This window comes from Elephas maximus, chromosome 22 (assembly GCF_024166365.1).
Source record: "Elephas maximus indicus isolate mEleMax1 chromosome 22, mEleMax1 primary haplotype, whole genome shotgun sequence".
In the NCBI taxonomy this organism is placed as follows: domain Eukaryota; kingdom Metazoa; phylum Chordata; class Mammalia; order Proboscidea; family Elephantidae; genus Elephas; species Elephas maximus.
Genome location: NC_064840.1, coordinates 45,300,873 through 45,322,227, shown reverse-complemented (window position 1 = coordinate 45,322,227; position 21,355 = coordinate 45,300,873). Strand labels below are relative to the sequence as shown.

At 38.5% G+C, this 21,355-nt stretch overlaps 1 protein-coding gene across 9 annotated transcripts in view; it reads right to left on the bottom strand.

The window, feature by feature from the left end:
• Window positions 1–21,355, bottom strand: part of CCDC25 (coiled-coil domain containing 25) — a 47,752-nt gene that overhangs the window by 13,127 nt on the left and 13,270 nt on the right. For 3 of the 9 annotated variants that reach the window (XM_049865720.1, XM_049865718.1, XM_049865719.1), the window contains 5 exons: window positions 13,966–14,017; window positions 11,749–11,803; window positions 5,968–6,043; window positions 1,659–1,762; window positions 1,215–1,417 (listed from right to left, as the gene is read on the bottom strand). In XM_049865720.1, the coding sequence (XP_049721677.1) occupies window positions 1,215–1,417; window positions 1,659–1,762; window positions 5,968–6,043; window positions 11,749–11,803; window positions 13,966–14,017 (490 nt within the window). Of the gene's footprint in view, window positions 1–1,214; window positions 1,418–1,658; window positions 1,763–5,967; window positions 6,044–11,221; window positions 11,245–11,610; window positions 11,645–11,748; window positions 11,804–13,965; window positions 14,018–21,355 lie in introns of those variants that run through there. The other 6 variants (XM_049865717.1, XM_049865721.1, XM_049865725.1 and 3 more) reach the window with 4 other exon arrangements.

Below are 21,355 nucleotides of genomic sequence, written 5' to 3'. Positions count from 1 at the left end.
TAAAAACCAAACCAAACCACACCTGTTGCCATAGAGCCAATTCCGACTCATAGAGACCCTATGGCCACCCTGAAATGGGGAGATGATCATGGATTATCCAAGTGGGCCCGATATAACCACACTGGTCCTTAAAGGCAGAAAAGGAGGGGGTCAAAGAGGGGGATATGACAATGCTGCTGGCTTTGAAGATGAGAGAAGGGGGCCATGACATATGGAATGCAGGCAGCTTCTAGAGGCTGGAAAAGGCAAGGAAACAGATTATCCCCTAGAACCTCCAGGAAGGAACACAGCCCTGCCGACATAGTGATTTTAGCTCAATCAGAGTTTCGTCAAACTTCTAACCTGAAGAAATGTACAATAATAAATTTGTGCTCTTTTAAGTCATTAAGTTTGTGGTAATTTGTTACAGCAGCAATAAAGAACCAACAAAGTCAGTATTCTCATGACCTTATATATAAGAATTTCAGGATCCAAATTGCATTCTAACTACTATTTACTGTTTAAAAATGTTGTGCTTTGGAGCAGGCCTTATTACATTACTTACTTTAAACTGCCAAAATGTAGAAAAGGGATTTTTAAAATGGCTTTTAAGAGTTACTAGCACTGGCCTTTAGAGCCAAGATGATGGTGCTGCTGGGTGCCACCAAGTCGATTCTGACTCATGGTGACCCTACGTGACAGAGTAAAACTGCCCCACAGGTTTTCTTGGCTATAGTCTTTACAGAAACAGATCGCCAGGTCTTTCTCCTACAGAATCGCTGGTTAAGTTTGAACCGCCAACCTTTTGGTTAGCAGCTGAGGACTCAACTATTGTACCAATACCTTCACTCAAATAGTGTATGTAGTAAATATTAAACACTTATAGTATCTTTTCCTTCCTGAGGAAGTTTACAAACCAAACTCCAAAGATAACTTATGATAGGTTACATTTACACTCATTTATTTTAATAAATTAGTTATAAATTATATTTATTTTTAGTTATAAATTATGGCTAATTTTATTAAATTAGTTATTTTACACACTCTCCTATACTGAAGAGGGCAATTAAAAACCATTTAACTAACACAATACAAAATGCCTTTTTCTAACTCATTTAAGGCTTTGAGCTTCTTTCATGTCTCTCTCTGCACCAATACATCATTCTTAAGAGTTAACACATGGTTAAAATTAGCAGTGACCAATCATCAAGGTCAATACTGTATCTCCAACATACCTAAGCTCATCCATTTCCTTCTTCTTCTTCATTTCTTCCTTTTCTCTCCTTTTCATTTCCTGAATTTGGGCTTTTTTTTCATTTCTCTCTTCACGGTCTCTGCATTCTTTCTCTGCTGCTAGGTCTGGGAACCGCTCCATTTTGGTCTTTTCTAATCGGTTCAGTATCTCATTCATTTTCTTCTCCACTGTCACAATTTTCACCTTTGAGGGAGATTAAAAAAAAAAAAAAAAAAGAGGAGAGAAATATTCAATCTTTATTAGGTGTTTTTTCCCCTAGAACAGGAGAGAACCTTTCCAGGGGCTCAGTAGCCAGTAACCCAGTTTCATTCCCTTTAGAAAACATACATCATGCTCAGCCCTCAACAGCAATGGTGTTAGACAGAAAAGATGGATACTGCACTCAGCATCAGGAATCCATCTCCTTCAGTGGTGTAAAACTTACATCCTTTTGCCTGTGAAAGCCTATCTGTCCCACATCCATGTCAGCTGTTTTCTTCAGGTTAGACCACGGTGTATATACCACATTAACGTTGTTCATCTTGCAGCCTGCCAAGAGAGACTGTCTTCAACATGGAGGCAGGGTGAGACTGAGCAATGCCTTCCCTTACCCACTGGCAAATTACCATAATCCAACAAATGAGAAAGCTTAGCGTGAACAAGCAAAAAATTGTTTCAAACCACAAAATACTTTTTTAAAAGCAACCCACAAAAGGCGAATCATAAACCTGACACATTAAACAAAATTCAAACAAAGTATTTTAATGGACAGCAGGAGTCCGTGGGTTATCGTCGAGGGTTTCTGAAAGATCCCTAAAACTGAATGCAAATTTTGTTATAAGGTACATTTTTAAAGGGGAAAAGGACCTAACAAGTACCCTCAGATTCTCAAAGGAGCCCTTGAGCCAATAAAGGTTAACCAGCAGTAGAAAGCAAAAAGCCATGGCCTAGGATTCAAGAGACCTGGACTTTATCCTGGCACTACTACAAACTAGCTGTATCACATTGGAAAAGTCCCTATGGTTCTCTGACTCTCATCTGAAACATGAGGAAACTGACTAGTTTGGTAGGGTTTTTGTTTATTGTTTCTTTTAGCAGTGGAATCCTTTTACCAAAGAAAACACAGAAACCTAATTAAACTGAGATGCTCTGGATGAAAGGAGGCACCAGGTACCCTGTCCACTCCTTCTCCTATCCCCTCATCAGCACCACCCGTTTCCCCTCATACCCAGCAACCTCCCAGGCAGCTCCAAGGATCGCAGTTTAGCCACTGGTTCAATGCTCTCTAAAGTCCTTTCCTATTAGATGACAATGTATTTGCCATCTATAAACGTTTATGAAATCACCATATACACTGGAAAAACTGGTAAATAGCACTTCATCTAAGTGATCAAAGTTAGTATCACCAAAAATGGGGCAAAATGATATGTGCCTCCTGACTGCAAAGAGCAAACTTCACTTATGCAGTACTCCTTCCAAAAAGCACATAATAGAATTCTAAGCAAGTGGAAGCACCACACGAACCAAAACTGAGCAACATTCCACAACTGGTGTGTTATTTTTAGAAGTGTCAATGTCTTGAAAGACAAGTATCTCCACATTGAAGGAGTCGAAAGAGCCCTGGTGATGCAATGGTTAAAGTGCTCAGCTGCTAACTGAAAGGTCAGCGGTTCCAACCCACCAGCTGCTCTGCAAGAGAAAGATGTGGTAGTCAGCTTCCGTAAAGAGAAATAAAAAAGCTTCATGGAAGAGGTTAATAATATAGCTTAGTAACTTAAACTGAAGATTTCACAGTTCTGAGACCTTGGGCAAGCTGCTTAAACCTCTCTAATCTCAGTTTCCCCATCTATGAAACGAAACTATTGAATAACATCTAATTAACAACCTTGGAAATCCTGTGGGGCAGTTCTACTCTGTCCCATGGGAAATCGCTTCTACGGTAACAGATTTAGATAGGTTTTTTTTAGAGATGTGACAAGTAAATACAACACATCATCCTGGATCAAAACAATAATGCTAATGGGACAGTACTGGGACAACTGGCAAAGCTTAAATATGGACTGCCCCATCAGATATCCATGTTAAATCAGAATGTCATAATTTTAAAAAAGATACTTGAGAAAATGTCCTTTACCTGAGGGTAAAGAGTCATGTCTATAATTTTCTTTCAAATGGTTCAGCTAAAAAAGTTAATGAGTATGTCAGATATACAAGGAACAGAAAGATGGGAAAAATTTAAAAACTGGTGAATCTAAGTGAAAGGTACATTGCAGTTCACTGTATTTTTCTTGCAACTTTTCTGTAAGTTTGAACATTGTTCTTTAAAAAAAAAGTTTTTAAAATCTACATGTGCAAGACAATGTGGGAGATACAAACAGGGATCTCTTAAGAAGAGGAAAAAAATACATAAGTAACTTCAAGTAAAAGCAGAACTAGTCAAATGAAACACACAGGTAAAAAGTATTAAGGTAGTACAGAGAAGGCAGCAGTCATTCAAAGCTGGAGAAAGAAAAAGGCTTCACGGAAGAGGTTAATAATACTGCCTAGTAACTACGACTGAAGACTGTGGAGTCAGACTGACTTCAAATCCAGGCTCTACTATACTTCAGAGCTCTGACACCTTGGACAAGTTACTTAAATCTCTCTAATTTCAGTTTCCCCATCTATGAAATGAAAGTAATGAATAATGTCTAATAGGGCTGGTAAAGTCATTTGTAAACTTTTTAGCGTAGTGCCAGGCATGTAATTAACACCTAGTCAATGTTAGCTATGTGGACCTTGAGCCTTAGCTTGGATCTGGACATGTGGTGACTGAGGAGGAGGACAAAAATGAGAGCAGAGGGAAGAATATAAGCAAAGGATCTGTGTACTCAGATCACAGAGATGCTTAAATGCCAGTTTAAGAAGTTTGGACTTAATTGTATACGCAAAGGAGAGTCACTTAAAAGTTTCTAAGCTTTCAGAAAATTTAATCTGGCAAGAGATTTTAGGATGAATATAGAACAGGCTAATCAGATACTATGACAATGAACAAGTTTAACTTGAAACTTCCTTGGTTCTGAGTGCTAAAGGTGTTCAACCAGGGAGGAAAATTCTTTAACTACACAGCAATGCAAATGGAGTGTATTTTACAAATCTCATAGCTAGAGTCAATTTTCTTTCTCAGCAGCATCTTCTGCAATTAATGTCTGCGAGTGAGACTCCTGGGCTTAGCTCCTCATTTTGCTAGAAGAGCTATCACTGTGCAACGTTCAAGAGGAGAGAAAGGGGTAATTCAATGTCATGATTCTTACCTTCTATTTGCTGTTTTCTCTAGAACTAATAAACTATTAAGAAATTAAAAAGAAGGGCTGGGCCAAAAATAAAGAGTCCACAGCTCTTTTAACAAAGCCACATCTGCTATATATTTACGGGCATGCGTGAAAGATGTTACAACACAGAAGGTAAGTGGGTAAAGATTGTTTTTATTTTAATTATTTCAATTTTAATAACTAAAGATGTCAATGGGAAATATTAGAAAATTATATTCTTACTCATAAAAATGGAATTTCCCTAATTACAATTTATTGATTTATGGAGTTGAAAATCAATGGCTGTACAAGACTTCTATCTTCTTTGGCCAGGTACCTAACCTGTTACTAAAGCTAGCCACGTAAGAGCCAAGAAATGCAATCTAAGTGATAGTGAAGGGAATACAATGCCCAGATTCTGTCCTATAATCGTCAACACCTGGTACCTGTTATTGGCTATGTTTGCTCCATCCTTAACTTCCACCCAATCCATTTTTCTTTCTAACTCTGTGGATTACACAACTTTGTATCAAACCGACTTACCTCTACCCTATCTATGTCAATGTCCTACACCTAAAATCTGGTCTATCATTAGCTCAATCGTTCTTGGCAGAACACCATCTTCTTACCACTACCCCACCCTAATAATCCTCCTTCTTGACCTTTACTGACTGATTACTGATAGATTAAATCTGGTACAGTAGAAATAAATAAGCACCAAGCAGGCCCCACCTAAAACACTTAGGCCAATTGTTCTCAACCCACTCAACACATTAAACTGTCCTGGAGTTTGTTGTTGTTGTTAAATACTGACACTCAGATAATTCTAGACCAATTAAATAAAGATTCAAGGGGGGAGGGGGTTTACTGTTTTTTTTGTTTTTTCAATACTCTCAGTTGAAAATCATGAACTTCAACAAAGGTACTCTTGATTGGAATAGGAAGTGGAGATAAAAAGATGACGAGATCAGCTGACCTGATACCTTCTCAACTTAAAAGAAAAAATATGTAAGGAAAGGAGAGGAAAAAAGGAGCAAAGAGTGGCTTGGAGACTTGAGTACTACAATATAATGACAAATTATGGAAATAAAGATATCAAACAATTAAAAATAAAGCCACAAAGACAAACGTCTCTTCCTTATCCATTAACGCAACCTAATTTCCAAAAGTCTTTGTACATATAACCTTATTTAGGGAGATCCAGACAACCTATTCAAGATAAGGAAATGAGTAAAGAGTTGAGGCTCAGATAGGGCTATGAAAATTGGCGGTGGAGGGGTGGATGTTAGTTTTTAGTTCTGTGATAGTTACCAAAACTGCCATCTTAAAGGACAAAACGGGAAAGACACACGATATGTTACTCCTTTGACTTATGACAAAGTCAACTTATACTCTAAAATGTAATCCATTTCAAACGCAGACAAAGTCAGGCCTAATTCTGAAAACATCTCTAGGAAAACTGACCTTGAATGCTATTGGCCTTCACAAGGTGTGCACAGTCCATCAGCACTTCCTTTGGAATGTCTTCTATCTTCTCCCCCTGAAAGAAATAATAAACCAAATGGTTCAATACTTGGTGACTGATTGATATGGGAGCACTCGTAGGGCATTTGCTGGCTAAATAGGCACTATCTTATTAAAATCAAGAGTTTTCTACATTGATGTACAGCACACTAAAAACTAAAGTAAGTTTACCATGTTCATCAGAATGCACAAATTATCGAACAATATCATATCACAGGCAGGTAAAATTTTGCTAAAGATAATTCAAGAACAGTTACAGCAGTACATCAACAGGGAACTGCCAGAAATTCAAGCTGTATTCAGAAGAGGACATGGAATGAGGGGTGCCCCTGCTGATGTCAGATGGATCCTAGCTGAAAGCAGAGAATACCAGGAAGATGTTTATCTGTGTTTTATTGACTATACAAAAAGGTATTCTTCTGTGTAGATCATAACACATATGAAGAACATTGTGAAGAATGGGAATTCCAGAACACTTAATTGTGCTCATGTGGAACCTGTACATAGACCGAGAGGCAGTGTTTCAAAGAGAACAAAGGGATATTAAGTGGTTTAAAATCAGAAAAGGTGTTTGGGCTGTATCCTTTCGTCATACTTATTCAATCTGTATACTGAGCAAATAATCCAAGAAGCTGAACTATGTGAAGAAGAATGCAGCATCAGGAATAGACGATGACTCATAAAGACCTCCAATATGCAGATGACATGACCTTGCTTGCTGAGAGTGAAGAGGACTTGAAGCATTTACTGATGAAGATCGAACACTACAGCCTTCAGTATGGATTACACCTCAACCTAAAGAAAACAAAAATCCTCACAACTGGACCAATAAGCAACATCATGATAAATGGAGAAAATACTGAAGTTGTCAAGGATTTCATTTTACTTGAATCCACAAACAACACCCATGAAAGCAGCAGTCAAGAAATCAAACAACATATTGCATGAGGCAAATCTGCAGCAAGAGACCTCTTCAAAGTGTTAAAAAGCAAAGATGTCACCTTGAGGATTAAGGTGCACCTTACCCAAACCATGACATTTTCAATCACCTCATATGCATGCAAAAGCTGGACAATGAATGGATGAGGAAGACCAAAGAATTGATGTCTTTGAATTATGGTGTTGGCGAAGAATACCAAATATACCATGGACTGCCAGAAGAAAAAAAAAATCTGTCTTGGAAGAAGTACAGCCAGAATACTCTTTAAAGGGAGGATAGCAAGACTCTGTCTCATGTACTTTGGACATGTTATCAGGAAGGACCAGCACATGGAGAAGGACATCATGATTAAGAAAGTAGAGTGTCAACTAAAAAGAGAAAGACTCTCAATGAGATGGACTGACACAGTGGCTGCAACAATGGGCTCAAGCATAGCAATGATTGTGAGGATGGCACCGGACCAGGCAGTGTTTCGTGCTATTGTACACGCAGGGTTGCTATGAGTTGGAACAGACTTGACAGCACCTAACAACAACTATGTCCGTTATGAGAATGTTTATTTAAACTAAGTGAAGGCAGCAATACAGAAAATACTTAACACTTAATAAATGGGGAAAAGAGCAGGGTATGAAATAAAATGGCAACATATTAATAATAATGTCTGAGGAATTTTCGTTCCCTTTTTTCTGCAATCTTATTTCTAGAAACTTCGTGGGGAAAGGTTTTTTGACAACTATTTTGGGCAATGTGAAGTCTTCTCCGCTAAGGTCCCTACAAACAACATTCCTTCCAAAGAAACACCTTGTAGTTCTGATTTTCAAACATCTGGTAGGTCATCCTTCCTCAGCCTTAATCAGGAAGAAAGCATTTTGTGTGTTAGATCTCAAACCTTCTCCATAAGGGCTTCTGTGTCTCTCAAGTAAATCCCCTAGACTCTAGTTTACATTTCTGAAGTACTTCCATAGAACTCTTGTAGAGCTCCCTTGGGGAAGGATGAAGGTCCTTCCACTCCTACCAGGGAAAACCCATGACCATTTTTATAATGGTTAACTGCCACATGAGCAAAGGTTATACTATACATTATACAGAAAGAGAAATTAAAGGAAAGAAAGCAAAGGACATTCCATCAGGTTCTCTCTGCAGAAACTTACTGCCTGGCTAGGCTACCTTTGAATCCTCTTCTTTTTAAAACTTTTGAGAACTCCCTGAATTGTCTTTAATGGGCATGATTTAATGCTATAAGAAAAAATAAACATACTTTTAAAAAGGAAAACAAAGTAGGCAATAGGGATTAAAACATTTCCAAGTCAAGCTTTTAAATAACGTATAGATAAAAATCAGAACAAATCTGAACACGCAAATGGCAATAATTCTCCTCGATATATACTGTATAGAAGTTGAAACTAAATAAGCTGAGCCATTTCAAAAGAACAAAAAAAATTTTTTTTTTTTTTTTCCTGAGGCAAGAGCAAGTGGAAATTCAGTTCTGGCTCCCACTAGGAGTGGGAATACAGAAACATTTCTAGTTCAGGGATAAGATGTTCCATCAAACTAAATATTTGACATAAATTTATTCCATATATTTCTAATTTTATTTTAAATGTTTTAAGTGGAAATCTCTCAAATACAGATTCTGACCAAAAAAATATGTGATCTGAGTTTGTCAATACTTTAAAGACATTATCTTATCCTCTACATTTCCCTGACCACTTAGAGGATCCTGAATTTAACATCTTCTTGATAATTCGGTATCACCATTATAAATACTATCGATTACATTGGGCTGTAGAATATAATGATGCCTTGACGGGCTTCTAAAATACGTAGAAGCTTGTTGATCCTATACTAAATAAATCAAAATGAATAAACCAAAAAAAAAAAAAAAAAAAAGCTACTACTTTTGCATACCCACTATGTATCATGTACTAAGCAAACAGCCACATGAAAAGGATATTATTATCCTCACTTTACCAATGAAGAAACTGAAATTTAGTGAGGTTATATAACTAGGCCAAGGTCCCTGTCATAAATTGAATTATGTCCCACCCAAAAATGTGTGTATTAACTTGGTTAGGCCATGATTCCCAGTAGTCTGTGATTGTTCTCCATTTTGTGATTGTAATTTTACTGTAAAGAGGATTAGGGTGGGATTCTAACACCCTTAGCAGGTCAAATCCCTGATCCAATGTAAAGGGAGTTTCCCTGGGGTGTAGCCTGCACCATGTTTTACCTCTCAAGAAATAAAATGAAAGGGAAGCTAGTAGAGAGATGGGGACCTCATACCACCAAAAAAGTAGTGCCAGGAGCAGAGCGTGTCCTTTGAACTTGAGGTTCCTGCGCTGGGATGCTCCCAGACCAAGGGAAGACTGATGACAAGGACCTTCCTCCAGAGCCGATAGAGAGAGAAAGCCTTACCCCAGGCTGGTACCCTGAATTCGGACTTTTAGCTTACTGGACTGCGAGAGAAAAAACTTCTCTTTGTTAAAGCCATCCACTTGCGGTATTTCTGTTATAGCAGCACTAGATGATTAATACAGTTCCCCATACCTTTTAAGTGAAAGAGATGAGAAACACGCCCAGGTCTAAAAGCTATGCTCTAAAAAGTGGCCCAAGACTATGGTGCTCACGGAGTTCGTGTAGAAACATTTAGTTTCTTGGTCCCTGATGTCAACGTATGTTGTGATATTCCTTTTTATTACCTGTGGCTGACACTACACCTAAAGCATTTTCCTCTTCCTCTTCTGCTGCTTCTAATATGAGGAGTACTGGTGACACAATGGTTAAGCACTTGGCTGCTAACTGAAAGGTCAGTGGTTTGCACCCACCAGCTGCTCTGTGAGAGAAAAGACCTGGTGATATGCTCCCGTAAAGATTACAGCCTAGGAACCCTCGTAGCATAGTGGTTAAGAGCTATGGCTGCTAACCAAAAAGGTCTGCAGTTTGAATCCACCAAGTGCCCCTTGGAAACTCTACGGGGAAGTTCTACTCTGTCCTATAGGGTCGCTATGAGTTGGAATCAACTTGATGGCAACAGGTTTGGTTTTTTTTTTTTTTTTGGTTTACAGGGTTGCTATGAGTTAGAATTAACTCAACAGCACATAACAATATAATATGAGCAGGCAAAAAAAAAAAAATCATCCAGCTTAGCACTCTGTATAAAGTCAGAATAAATGAGTTCTGAGCAAAAGGTCTAAGGAGACTCTCAATATATAAAGGCCAGGGTTCCGACTGAGGACTTTGTGCCATTTATGTTATGGATAAGAAACCACTAAGTGAGATTTTTCTATGAGTTTTCAAAATCAAAGAAGCCTAGGAAAGAACACCTGAATATCTATCATATTCAAGTTTTGGGTTACGTTCAACTGAATTTAACAAAAACAACACTTACACAGCACTTAGCATGTGCCAGAAATTCTTCTAAGTGTTTAAAATATGCTAACTCATTGAATCTTTGTAACAACACAATAAGATAGAGACTGTTAGCTCCCTTTTATAGATGAAGAAAAAGGCACAGCAATTAAGTAACTTGCTCAAAGTCACAAAGCTAGTAAGAGGGAAGGCCAGGGTTCAAATCCAGCAGTCTAGCTCCAGTCTGTGTTCTTAACCACTTAAGTCTTACTGGCTCTCCAATACTTAACTGGTGTCTACTTGCTACTTAGTTATTACTATGCTACTTAGTTATTACAGTTCAACCATGTGTAACATCCTCAAGGAGCACATATTTTCAAATTGAGCACATTATGTGCTTCCAAAAAAAAGGTGCAATTAAACTTCTATTCAAACAAGTAATAATTGGTGGTAATGTTAACTTACTTAGGCTCAAAAAGACTACCACCATTATTTCAATTTTTTGACACCACAGAACCCAAGGAAAAAATTTAATCTGTGCCAAAAGGAAACTTAGTAACATCATACTCTATTTTCTTCTAAATTAAAACAGTTTCAAAATGGCAAGAGGTTGCTAGAATTCAGAATTGTATTCCAGCAGCGTTCACAGCCCTCTTCTTCTCCACATCATGGGCTAAGTAAATACTGGGCACAAATGTTTATTCTTGCTCATAAATTCAGATGTGAAAATCGTAAACATAATGAAGGAGCATCTTGTATTTATTAAAATGGTCAAAAGGTTTTTTTTTTTTAAAGTTAAAAAATCCAAAAGGATTTTGGAAAACCTTTGTACAGCAGATAGCATTGAAAATTAGCACAATACCTTCAGAGGTCAATGTGGCAAAAAAGTTACCAAAATGTTTATACCTTTTGATCCAGTAATTCCATTCCTGAAAATTAATAATTCAAAAGAAAAAAAAAAAGTGGTACATTAAAAAGATATTTGTTAGGGATTCATAATGCTAAGAAATTGTAAATACCCTACATTCTAACAAGGGAGCTTTCATATAATTATGGTATACTATCAACTCAATATAAAAAAAAAAAAATTTTTTTTTTTATCAACTCAATATAGCTGATCAAAATAATAAATACGAAAATAATACAGTAACATAAAAAAGGTTTATAAACTATCCTTTTAAAAAATAATACAATCAACCAGGGGAGTCCCAGAATGGAACTGAGTTAAAAGAATTTAACTGAATTCAAATGTATGACAACCTCACTGCAGGGGTGGAGGAAAGAAAGAAACTTACAAGTAACTTTGGAAAACAGTGTTTTGACTGGAAACTGTAAAGGCAAAAAGACAAAAAGAGCTGTACATAAACACTGTATTCTAGTTGATAAAGTTGTTTCTCATGAGGTTATGGGTTAATAATTCTAAAACTACTTACATGTATACTGGAGTCAAATAAATAAGTAAATGGATGGTGGGAGCCAGGTTTCTCACTGTTGGAGAAGGAAGTTACAGATAAGCAAGAGGGAAAGGCCAGAATGAACCATGTAACGAAGACATCAGTATGAACTCCTGTTTAGCTTAATTTGGATACAGAAACAATTGTTGATACATATACACTCATAATTTAGCTCTGTCTACTGAGAAGACCTAGACCCAGTGGAACTCTGGTAACAACAAGCACATCTACAGCCCAGACCTTGTTTTCCAAATACCTTTCACCAGTAAAAGGAACTAGGCTTCCTTGGAGACAGGGCTGGGCAGGGAAAATATAAAATGAGCCTGGAGTAGCCTATAGAGCCAGAAAGTAAGGAAGTGCTCAAAAAAACAAAAAGATGGAGACATGTCAAAGAAACACGAAGTCAAACCGAAAGAGCATCCAACGGCAAAAACTAGAACAAAATAACATAGTACTAGTTATTAGTTATAATCTGGAAACCCTGGTAGTGTAGTGGTTAAGCGCTTTGGATGCTATCCAAAATGTCAGCAGTTTGAATCCACCAGGCGCTCCCTGGAAACTCTATGGGGCAGTGTTACTCTGTCCTATGGGGTCGCTATGAGTTGGAATCGACTCGACAGCAATGGGTTTTTTGTTTTTTTCTTTTTTTGGCTTAGTTATAATCCACAGTATAGAATAAATATATGAGCCCATACTGACACAAATGACTTACTCACTGAATGATTATGTACTGATAAAAGGTATTATGGGGGTGGTTTGGAGTCAAAGTACAAGGTTTTCTTAAAAAATGAATTGGAGAGAAGAGACAAATCTTCCTAACATAAGAATTCCAAATAATGTATACAGATACACTCCTTCCTCCAGAAAGTGAAGCTTAACTCCATCACCCTTCCCTTTGAGTATGGGCTGCACTTAGGGACTTGCTTCCAAATAACAGATTGTGGAAAAGGGGGGGAAAGAAACTTCACTGTGGAGCAATCTGGCATACACTACCTTGGCCAGGCAGTCAAGATTAATACCACCAGTGATGTCATACTGATCCGTGTGCCCCTGCTATGACGAGAAGGGCACTTCACCTCTATGGTGTTCATTCCAAAAGCCCAGAACCCGTCTAATCATGAGAAAAATATCAGACAGACTCAAATTGAGAGACATTCTACAAAACACCTGACCAATACTTCTCAAAACTGTCAGGGTCACAAAAAACAAGGAAAGACTGAGAAACTGTCAGATACCAGAGTTGACTAAAGAGACACAATTACAGAATGCAATGTGGTACCCTGGATGGGATCCTCAAACAGAAAGAGGACATTAATGGAAATGAAAGCCAAATAAAATATGGAGTTTAGTTAATAGTAATGTACCAATGTTAGTTTCTTAGTTCCATAGCAACGGATGATATTGCAATAGGGGAAACAGGGTGAAGGGTATATGGAGACACTCTGTATTATCTCTGCAACTTTTCTGTAAATCTAAAATTATTCCAAAATAAAAACTTCGTTAAAAAAAAAGTAACACACATAACTATATATGCTCTGTAATTCAACTACATAAAATATATACATATGAATAAAGACAGATTAGAAAAATACTGGTATTATATTACAAGAGAACATTAAATCTTTTTTCCTTTATTACTATAAAAAAAAACCCCACTGTCATCAAGTTGACTCCGACCCCTAGCGACCTTACAAGACAGAGCAGAACTGCCCCTAGGGTTTCCAAGGAGCAGCTGGTAGATTTGAACTTCCAACCTTTTGGTTAGCAAGTTTTAAATCTCCCCAAAAAAGCCCCTGATAACTGGGAACATCTGCCCTCAGCAAGGCAGGAGAATCACATGAGCCTAAGAAAAAGGAATCACAACACAATCTCCAATGGAAAGACAGAAAGTTCAGTAGCATGAACTGAAATGAAAGGGAGAACCATGGGCAACAGACAATACACCTAAATTACTGGTAGGACAAGGCAGTGCCTCTAAGCTGGGAAATGGTACCACGTTCCCTTTCAAGTCTCAGAAATCACCCAGAATTTCCCTTACTGATTTTCTAAGTCTAAAGGGGACATCTTTTCATTTGCTCAAATTTAAGACTTATTCACATATTTATTACTTTAAGCAATTTAACTACAGAAAAGGGATAAAGAATAAGATATGATGCTCATCACTGAAGTTATGAATCCATGTTTAAATTCAGTTACCTTATGTAATCGAAGGTACACATGAGCCGAAGAGAGTTTGTCCACATGAAACCTACAAAGAATGAAAACCACTTTTAGCAAGAGGTACAAGATAACCATTTCCTTAGGCCATGTGCATTTAAAGAAATCCAATCCAAAAAGTATTCCTTCAATGCCTACCATGTACTAAGCACCACAGGGAGTACAAAACATAGTCTCTGCCTCCACAGTGCTCACTTTCAATTTGTTTAAACACTTAATGTTATGTAGCTGTTTATGATTAAGTGAGAGTAGTAGAGAACATTACATGTTAAATGCCCTGAGAAGGGAGATTTTAAGGGATAAAGGACTATCAGTAACCAAAGTCTTCATGGAAGAATTGAGATTTGGTTGGTCCCTGAGTAAGCATAGGGATTAAGAGATTTAAAAAAAGGAAAAGAATTTCGGATGATAAGAAAAGGGAATGAAAGAAGTCAGAGAGGCTCCAATGTTGCAAGCCTGGGAGATCTGCAGGACCGCTGACAGAATTACATCAAAGCTTGAGAAGACAGATAAGGGGTTCAGTTTGGGACATCCTGAGTTTCAAGCCATGGCAAAACAATATCAAGCTTTAGAAGAACCTGAAGAATGTCAACATTAGAAGAATTTGAAAAGTTAAGTCAGGACTAAAGACACTAAGCAGGACACATCATAAAATGGGTCAGATCAACAATTCATCTAGCCCCGTATTCTGACAATGACACCAACATATGTCTCTGGGAGAACATGGTAATTGCCCTTCGACACTGCCCTAAAAACACTCAGAATGCCCCCTGCCAAATAACCGAAATCTACCTTTCATTAAGGCTCTTCATCAACCAATTTAACTAAATCTTACGTCTTTACATTCTTTTTCATCTTATCAAACATTTCACTACAGTAAGATTTTCATGTTTGTAATTCATTAAATGAAGTTGGCTTTCTTTCTAACATCCAAAAGATGTCCCCCAGAGTCCTAGCATCAAGCAACAAATAAGGTTACCACAGGGTTGTCACTTTGTGAGTGTCATATCCCTTTTTCTTAGTCCTTACCATTACAGACTGAAGAATTTTCAAGAACAACCCTAAGGAGGCACCATTGCATTCCATTATATAGTTCCCTAGACATTTTCTTACTGTTAATGTATTTCTTTAGAAGTGAAAATGGTCACACCTCCATGTATAAATAAAAAACATCCATATATAGTACAAAATAAATGCATTATGATTCTATGTAAAGGTTGAGACTATGATATTTCTAATACCCTTTTTAAAGAGGTTCTTGTTAGCTGCAGTCAGTCGATTCCATCTCATGGCATTAGCACCTGGGTATTAACTTTTTTTTTTTTTTAAACTTTTGTTTTAATTTTTATTGTGCTTTAAGTGAAGTTTACAAATCAAGTCAGTCTCTCATACAAAAATTTATATACACCTTGCTATATACCCCTATGAGTTGGAATCAACTCAAAGGCACTGGGTTTTTTTTTTTTTTTTTTATATACTCCTAGTTGCTCTCCCACTAATGAGACAGCACACTTCTTCCCTCCACTCTCTCTTTTCACGTCCATTCAGCCAGCTTCTGACCCCCTCTGCCCTATCATCTCCCCTCCAGACAGGAGATGCCTACATAGTCTCATATGTCTACTTGATCCAAGAAGCTCACTCTTCACCGGTATCATTTTCTATCCCATAGTCCAGTCCAGTCTGAAGAGTTGGCTTTGCGAATGGTTCCTGTCTTGGGCTAACAGAAGGTCTAGGGACCATGACCTCTGGGGTCCTTCTAGTCTCAGACCATTAAGTCTGGTCTTTTTACAAGAATTTGGGGTCTGCATCCCGCTGCTCTTCTGCTCCCTCAGGGATTCTCTGTTGCGTTCCATCAGGGCAGTCATTGGTTGTAGCCGGGCACCATCTAGTTGTTCTGGTCTCAGGCTAATGTAGTCTCTGGTTTATGTGGCCTCTTCTGTCTCTTGGGCTCATAATTACCTTGTGTCTTTGGTGTTCTTCATTCTTTGCTCTAGGTGGGTTGAGACTGATTGGCTATTCATTTTTGATTTAGCAAAATACTAGGCATTTTTGGAAAAGTATACAACTCTGGGCTTCTACTCTTAATCAGTATCAATAGCCAAGAAAAAAAGGACATAACATCTTAGTTTATTTTTCTCTAAGTGGTTCATTTACTCATTTGCATTTCTGTATGAAAGATTTCAGCTGATTATCATCTTCAGTTTGGCATTTTCTACCCAGAAAACCTCAATGTTTTTTGGAAATCTACAAATTATCTATCTCATTACTGCCTTTGAGGATCTCAGGAAAAAAAATGAAAAACCCCACTACTAATCAAATTCATTTCCAACTTTTGATTTACTTGTTCTAAGCGAGTACTCTATTTATAACAACTCTTTCCTACATACTTAAGGTAGATGTATCATATTCTGATTTTTCTAAAAGGTCTCTTATGTGGAATTTGTCAAAAGAAATACCCGTATAGAAATATTGCATTAAGGGTAGGGCTGCACAGCCGATTACTGTAATTGCTGTCAATAAGTTGTACACCTGTAAAATGTTGAACTGGCAAAAGTTGTGTGATGGATATATTTACAACAACAACAGAAGAGTAGCTGCAATGGCTGCTTATGTACCACCAAAAACCTCAAGGGATGTGGTTCCTAGGTTTGGAGGTTTAGGGTCATATTTTTATGGGACATCCCAGTTAATTGGCCTAATAACATTTTTAGTGCTTCTGTTCTACCTACTTCTATGCATAGTGTGTGGGGTATTAAAAGCTTGCAAGTGGCCATCCAAGGCACAATTGGTCTCTATTTGCCTGGGACAACAGAGGAATAAGGAGAGTCAATAATAGGAGGAAGATATGGAAGGTGTGCCTAATTGCCTCCATGACCAACTGCCTCCTTTGCCATGAGGCCAGAAGACCTGGATGATGCCTGGCTACCATTACTGAACACTTTGATCAAAGATTCCACACAAGAATCCTCATCAAAGGGAGGACAATGCAGAACAGAATTTCCAATTCTCATGGACTCCAGACTTCCTGGAACCACGAAGGTTGGATGAACCCCAGAAACTACTGTCCTGAGATAATCTTTAAACCTTAAACCACAAATATCCCCTGAAGTCTTCTTAAAAAACAAATAATAGTTTAGCTTTACTAGTAAACAACGTTTGCCTTGAGCATTATGCTCGTAATATCTATCTATACGGGATCAAATTGACAATAGCAGCTCAAAAGATCAGACAGGAACCTTAGGGGGCAGTGAATTTATATTAACTGGAGAGGAACAAAAAAGGAGGATGAGAATGATTTCACAACTCAAAGAATGTAATCAATGTCACTAAACAGTACATGTAGAAACTGCCGAATTGGTGTATGTTTTAATGTATACAGTCTAAACAACAACAATAAAATTAAATATATAAAAAAGAAAACCGAAGGGCTGACTCATTAGGGGGAGAGCAAGTGGGAGTAAGGAGTAAGATGTATATTAACTTATATGTGACAGACTGACTTGATTTGTAAATGTTCACTTGAAGCTCAATAAAAGTTAATAATAATAATAAAAAAAAAAACCACAACCAAACCCATTGCCAATGAGTCGATTCTGACTCATAGCAACCCCATACAACAGAGTAGAACTGCTCCATAGGGTTTCCAAGGAGTAGCTGGTGGATTCGAACTGCTGACCTTTTGGTTAGCAGCTGAGCTCTTAATCACTACACTACCAGGGCTCCATATAAAAAAGAAATACCCAAGTAATTCAATGTATCTTTAAAGAATACATACATAAGTAGTCAAAGTACCAAAACTCAAACCAGAATATCATTCCTGATATATGCCAGCCCCGGGCTGATAAGTACACCTCTACAAAGGCCAGGGAGAATGAACAGAAGTGTAGGACTTGGGCTAAATGCAAGAGAAGGAAAAGATCCATCTCCGTAAACAAACTATCTCAAGCAAGTCTCCTTAGAAAATCTCCAAAAATGCTTACTGAAAGCGTTTCCTAGTTCTCTTTTGTCCTCATCCCTTATTATCATCCTCTCCCTACTAATCACAGTGTCTTGCTTATCTAGTGCTGGCATAACAGAAATACCACAAGTGGATGACTTTAACAAAGAAAAATTTATTCTCTCACAGTCTAGGAGTTCAAGTCCGAATTCAGGGTGCCAGCTCCAGGGGAAGGCTTTCTCTCTGTCAGCTCTGGCGGAAGGTCCTTGTCATCAATCTTCCCCTGGTCTAGGAGCTTCTCAGTACAGGGAACCCAGGTCCAAAGGATGCACGTCACTCCTGGCTCTTCATGCTTGGTAGTAATGAAGTCCCTCTCCTCTCTGCTCACCTGTCTCTTTTATATCTCAAAAGAAACTAACTCAAAATACAACCTAATCCTGTAGATTGTGTCCTGCCTCATTAACATCATAAAACCCAACCAAACCTGCTGCTGTTGAGTTCATTTCCACTCATAATGACCCTATAGGACATAGGAAAACTGCCCCAGAGTTTCCAAGTAGTGCCTGGTGGAGTCGAAGGGCCGACCTTTTGGTTAGCAGCCATAGCTCTTGACCACTACACCACCAGGGTTTCCATTAACATCAGAGAGGTCAGAATTTACAACACACAGGATAATTATATCGGATAATTGTATCAGATCACAAAATTGGGAACAACCACACAACACTGGGAATCATGGCCTAGCCAAGCTGACACGTATTTTTTTTGGGGGGGGGGGCGGTCCACAATTCAATCCATAACACATGGGTCCCTTTTACTGAATGAAGAGACTAGAAACTTCAGTAAATGAGCATCAATTATCTGAGAAGGTAGAGATATAGGCCTCAAGAAGCTGGGTCATTTCACTCCTTAAAATGGGGTCTGTGGAAATACTACTCATTAGGGAGCTTTGCTGGAGCCCTGGTGGTATAGTGGTTAAGCATTTGGCTGCTAACCAAAAGGTCGGCAGTTCAAATCCACCAACCGCTCCTTGGAAACCCTATGGGACAGTTCTACTCTGTCTAATAGGGTTGCTATGAGTTGGAATCAACTCGACAATGACAAGTTTTTCTTTTTTTTTTTTTTGGTAGGGAGCTTTAAGGCAGTACATACACACTACTTCCATATTCCTTCATTTAATGATGACTTTTTTTTTTTTTTGGTTCCAGTCTCATTTAATCCTAGGAACATGCCTGGCTTCAAGGAGCCGCAGGTTTTCACAGGTACCTGAGGTACCTCTGAAATCTCACAGAGATAAAGTTCCAAAGTCTGCATCAGAGTGAACCAGGTTAAAAGTATGCCCTGGAAATAGGTAAGCTCCTGAATCATCCTTAGCACTCCCAGAAACGCTCCCCAGGATTGACAGTATATGAAGTGGAAACGGTTTTGATGATTTGGGGCTATTCCTAACTACTGTGGCTCTTCTGGCTTACAACAAATACAGAATTGCTTCTGAAAGTAAAATTCAATTACTTTTGACCATATTCATTAACCTCAAGACTTTATATTTAAAAAGCCAAATTCATTGTTGTCAAGTCAATTCCAACTCATAGCGACTCTAAAGGACAGAGCAGAACTGCCCCATAGGGTTTCCAAGGTTGTTAATCTTTATGGAAGCAGACTGCCACGTCTTTCTCATGCAGAGCAGCTAGTGGTTCGAACTGCTGACCTTTTGGTTAGCAGCCAAACACTTAACCACTGCGCCACCAAAGCCCCTTGACTTTATATAAAAGAGTATCAAAATGCATGTCTAGGAATCTGTAGGTACAAATTTGGTGAATACCATTCTGGGAGTCTGGAGAGCTTTGGGTTTTCAGGACAACTAAAAATAATTGAGCTGGCGGGGGGTTACAGACACTTAAAATGGAAATAATGAGAATGCAGTTACAGTGAGGAAATGTTCAGTGAGGAACATTTCCAGGCAGGCAGAGACCTAGTTACTTAGTAGTCGACAAATATTTATTGAACATCTACGTGCCAGGTCCTATGCTAGGTAATAAGAATAAAAATAAGAAAAAAAACCATAAAACAAGCCAGTTGCTATCGAGTCAATTCTGACTCACGGTGACTCCACGTGTCAAAGAGTAGAACCGCTCCATAGGTTTTCAAGACTTGACCTTTTGGATCACTAGGCCTTTCTCTGAGGCACCCTGAGTGAGTTCAAAGTGCCAACCTTTCGGTTAGTGGCTGAGTGCTTAACCATTTCTACCACCCAGAGACTAGATACCGAGAACATACAGTGAAAACTGTGAGGGACAGAACTCAGTGGGACTGCCTTGTTTTTCCAGGTCTTGCAGGTTTTCCATCTTTGACAGGGGCAATCACCATTTTTCTATCTCTGTTTAGTGGGAAATATTTTCGTTTTCCTTCTCTGACAGGTCCAAATGGGTGGATCATTGTCCTCATAGAGCTTTATAGTCAAGGGCCTCAGGGAGATAGGATCTCCTACCATAGAAGTTCTCAGTATTGCAAGCCTTAGAAAATCTCCAAAAATGCTTACTGAAAGCGTTTCCTAGTTCCCTCTTGTCCTCATCCCTTATTATCATCCTCTCCCTACTAATCACAGTGTCTTGCTTATCTAGTGCTGGCATAACAGAAATACCACAAGTGGATGACTTTAACAAAGAAAAATTTATTCTCTCACAGTCTAGGAGTTAGAAGTCCGAATTCAGGGTGCCAGCTCCAGGGGAAGGCTTTCTCTCTGTCAGCTCTGGCGGAAGGTCCTTGTCATCAATCAAGGACATCGAACAGCGTCTACCTTGATGACATATGGGGGCATCGAACAGCGTCTACCTTGATGACATATCTGAGTTCAAAAGATAGACCACTGTGCCAGAATGGTGGCAGATTAAGAAAAAAGCCTTTAAAATTCTTCAGGTTTCTGAGGCCTCTCGGTTACTAAGGCACACAGATAGTGGGGTAAATGAACTAGCCCTTTAATAATGGGACAAGCTGCAACAAGAGGAAGCACCCTTTAGGGAGGCCCTACTGACAGGCCTGAGGGTTCTAAGCATAATTGCAACTAGTTGTTATTTTCTATGTAATACTTTCTGTGTAATATTTCCCCTCAATGCTATATACCTTACTGAAAATTCAATAAACAGTTCTGTAAAGTGGAAGCCTAAACTGTGCTATCACTAAACCAAACCAAACCAAACCCTCTGTTGTTGAGTTGATTCTGAGTCATAGCAAGCCTATAGGGCAGAGTAGAACTAAGGAGCAGCTGATAGGTTCGAACTGCCAATTATCATTAAAAAAAAAAAAAATTTTTTTTTTTTTTACAGGGTTAAATAAAGGGTCTGGGCCCACATTTGGAGAAAAGAGGTCCAGAGAGAGTAGCAACAATGGCCTGAGGAAAGCAAGAGGTGACCTGCAGCCAAGCAAGTAGCAGCC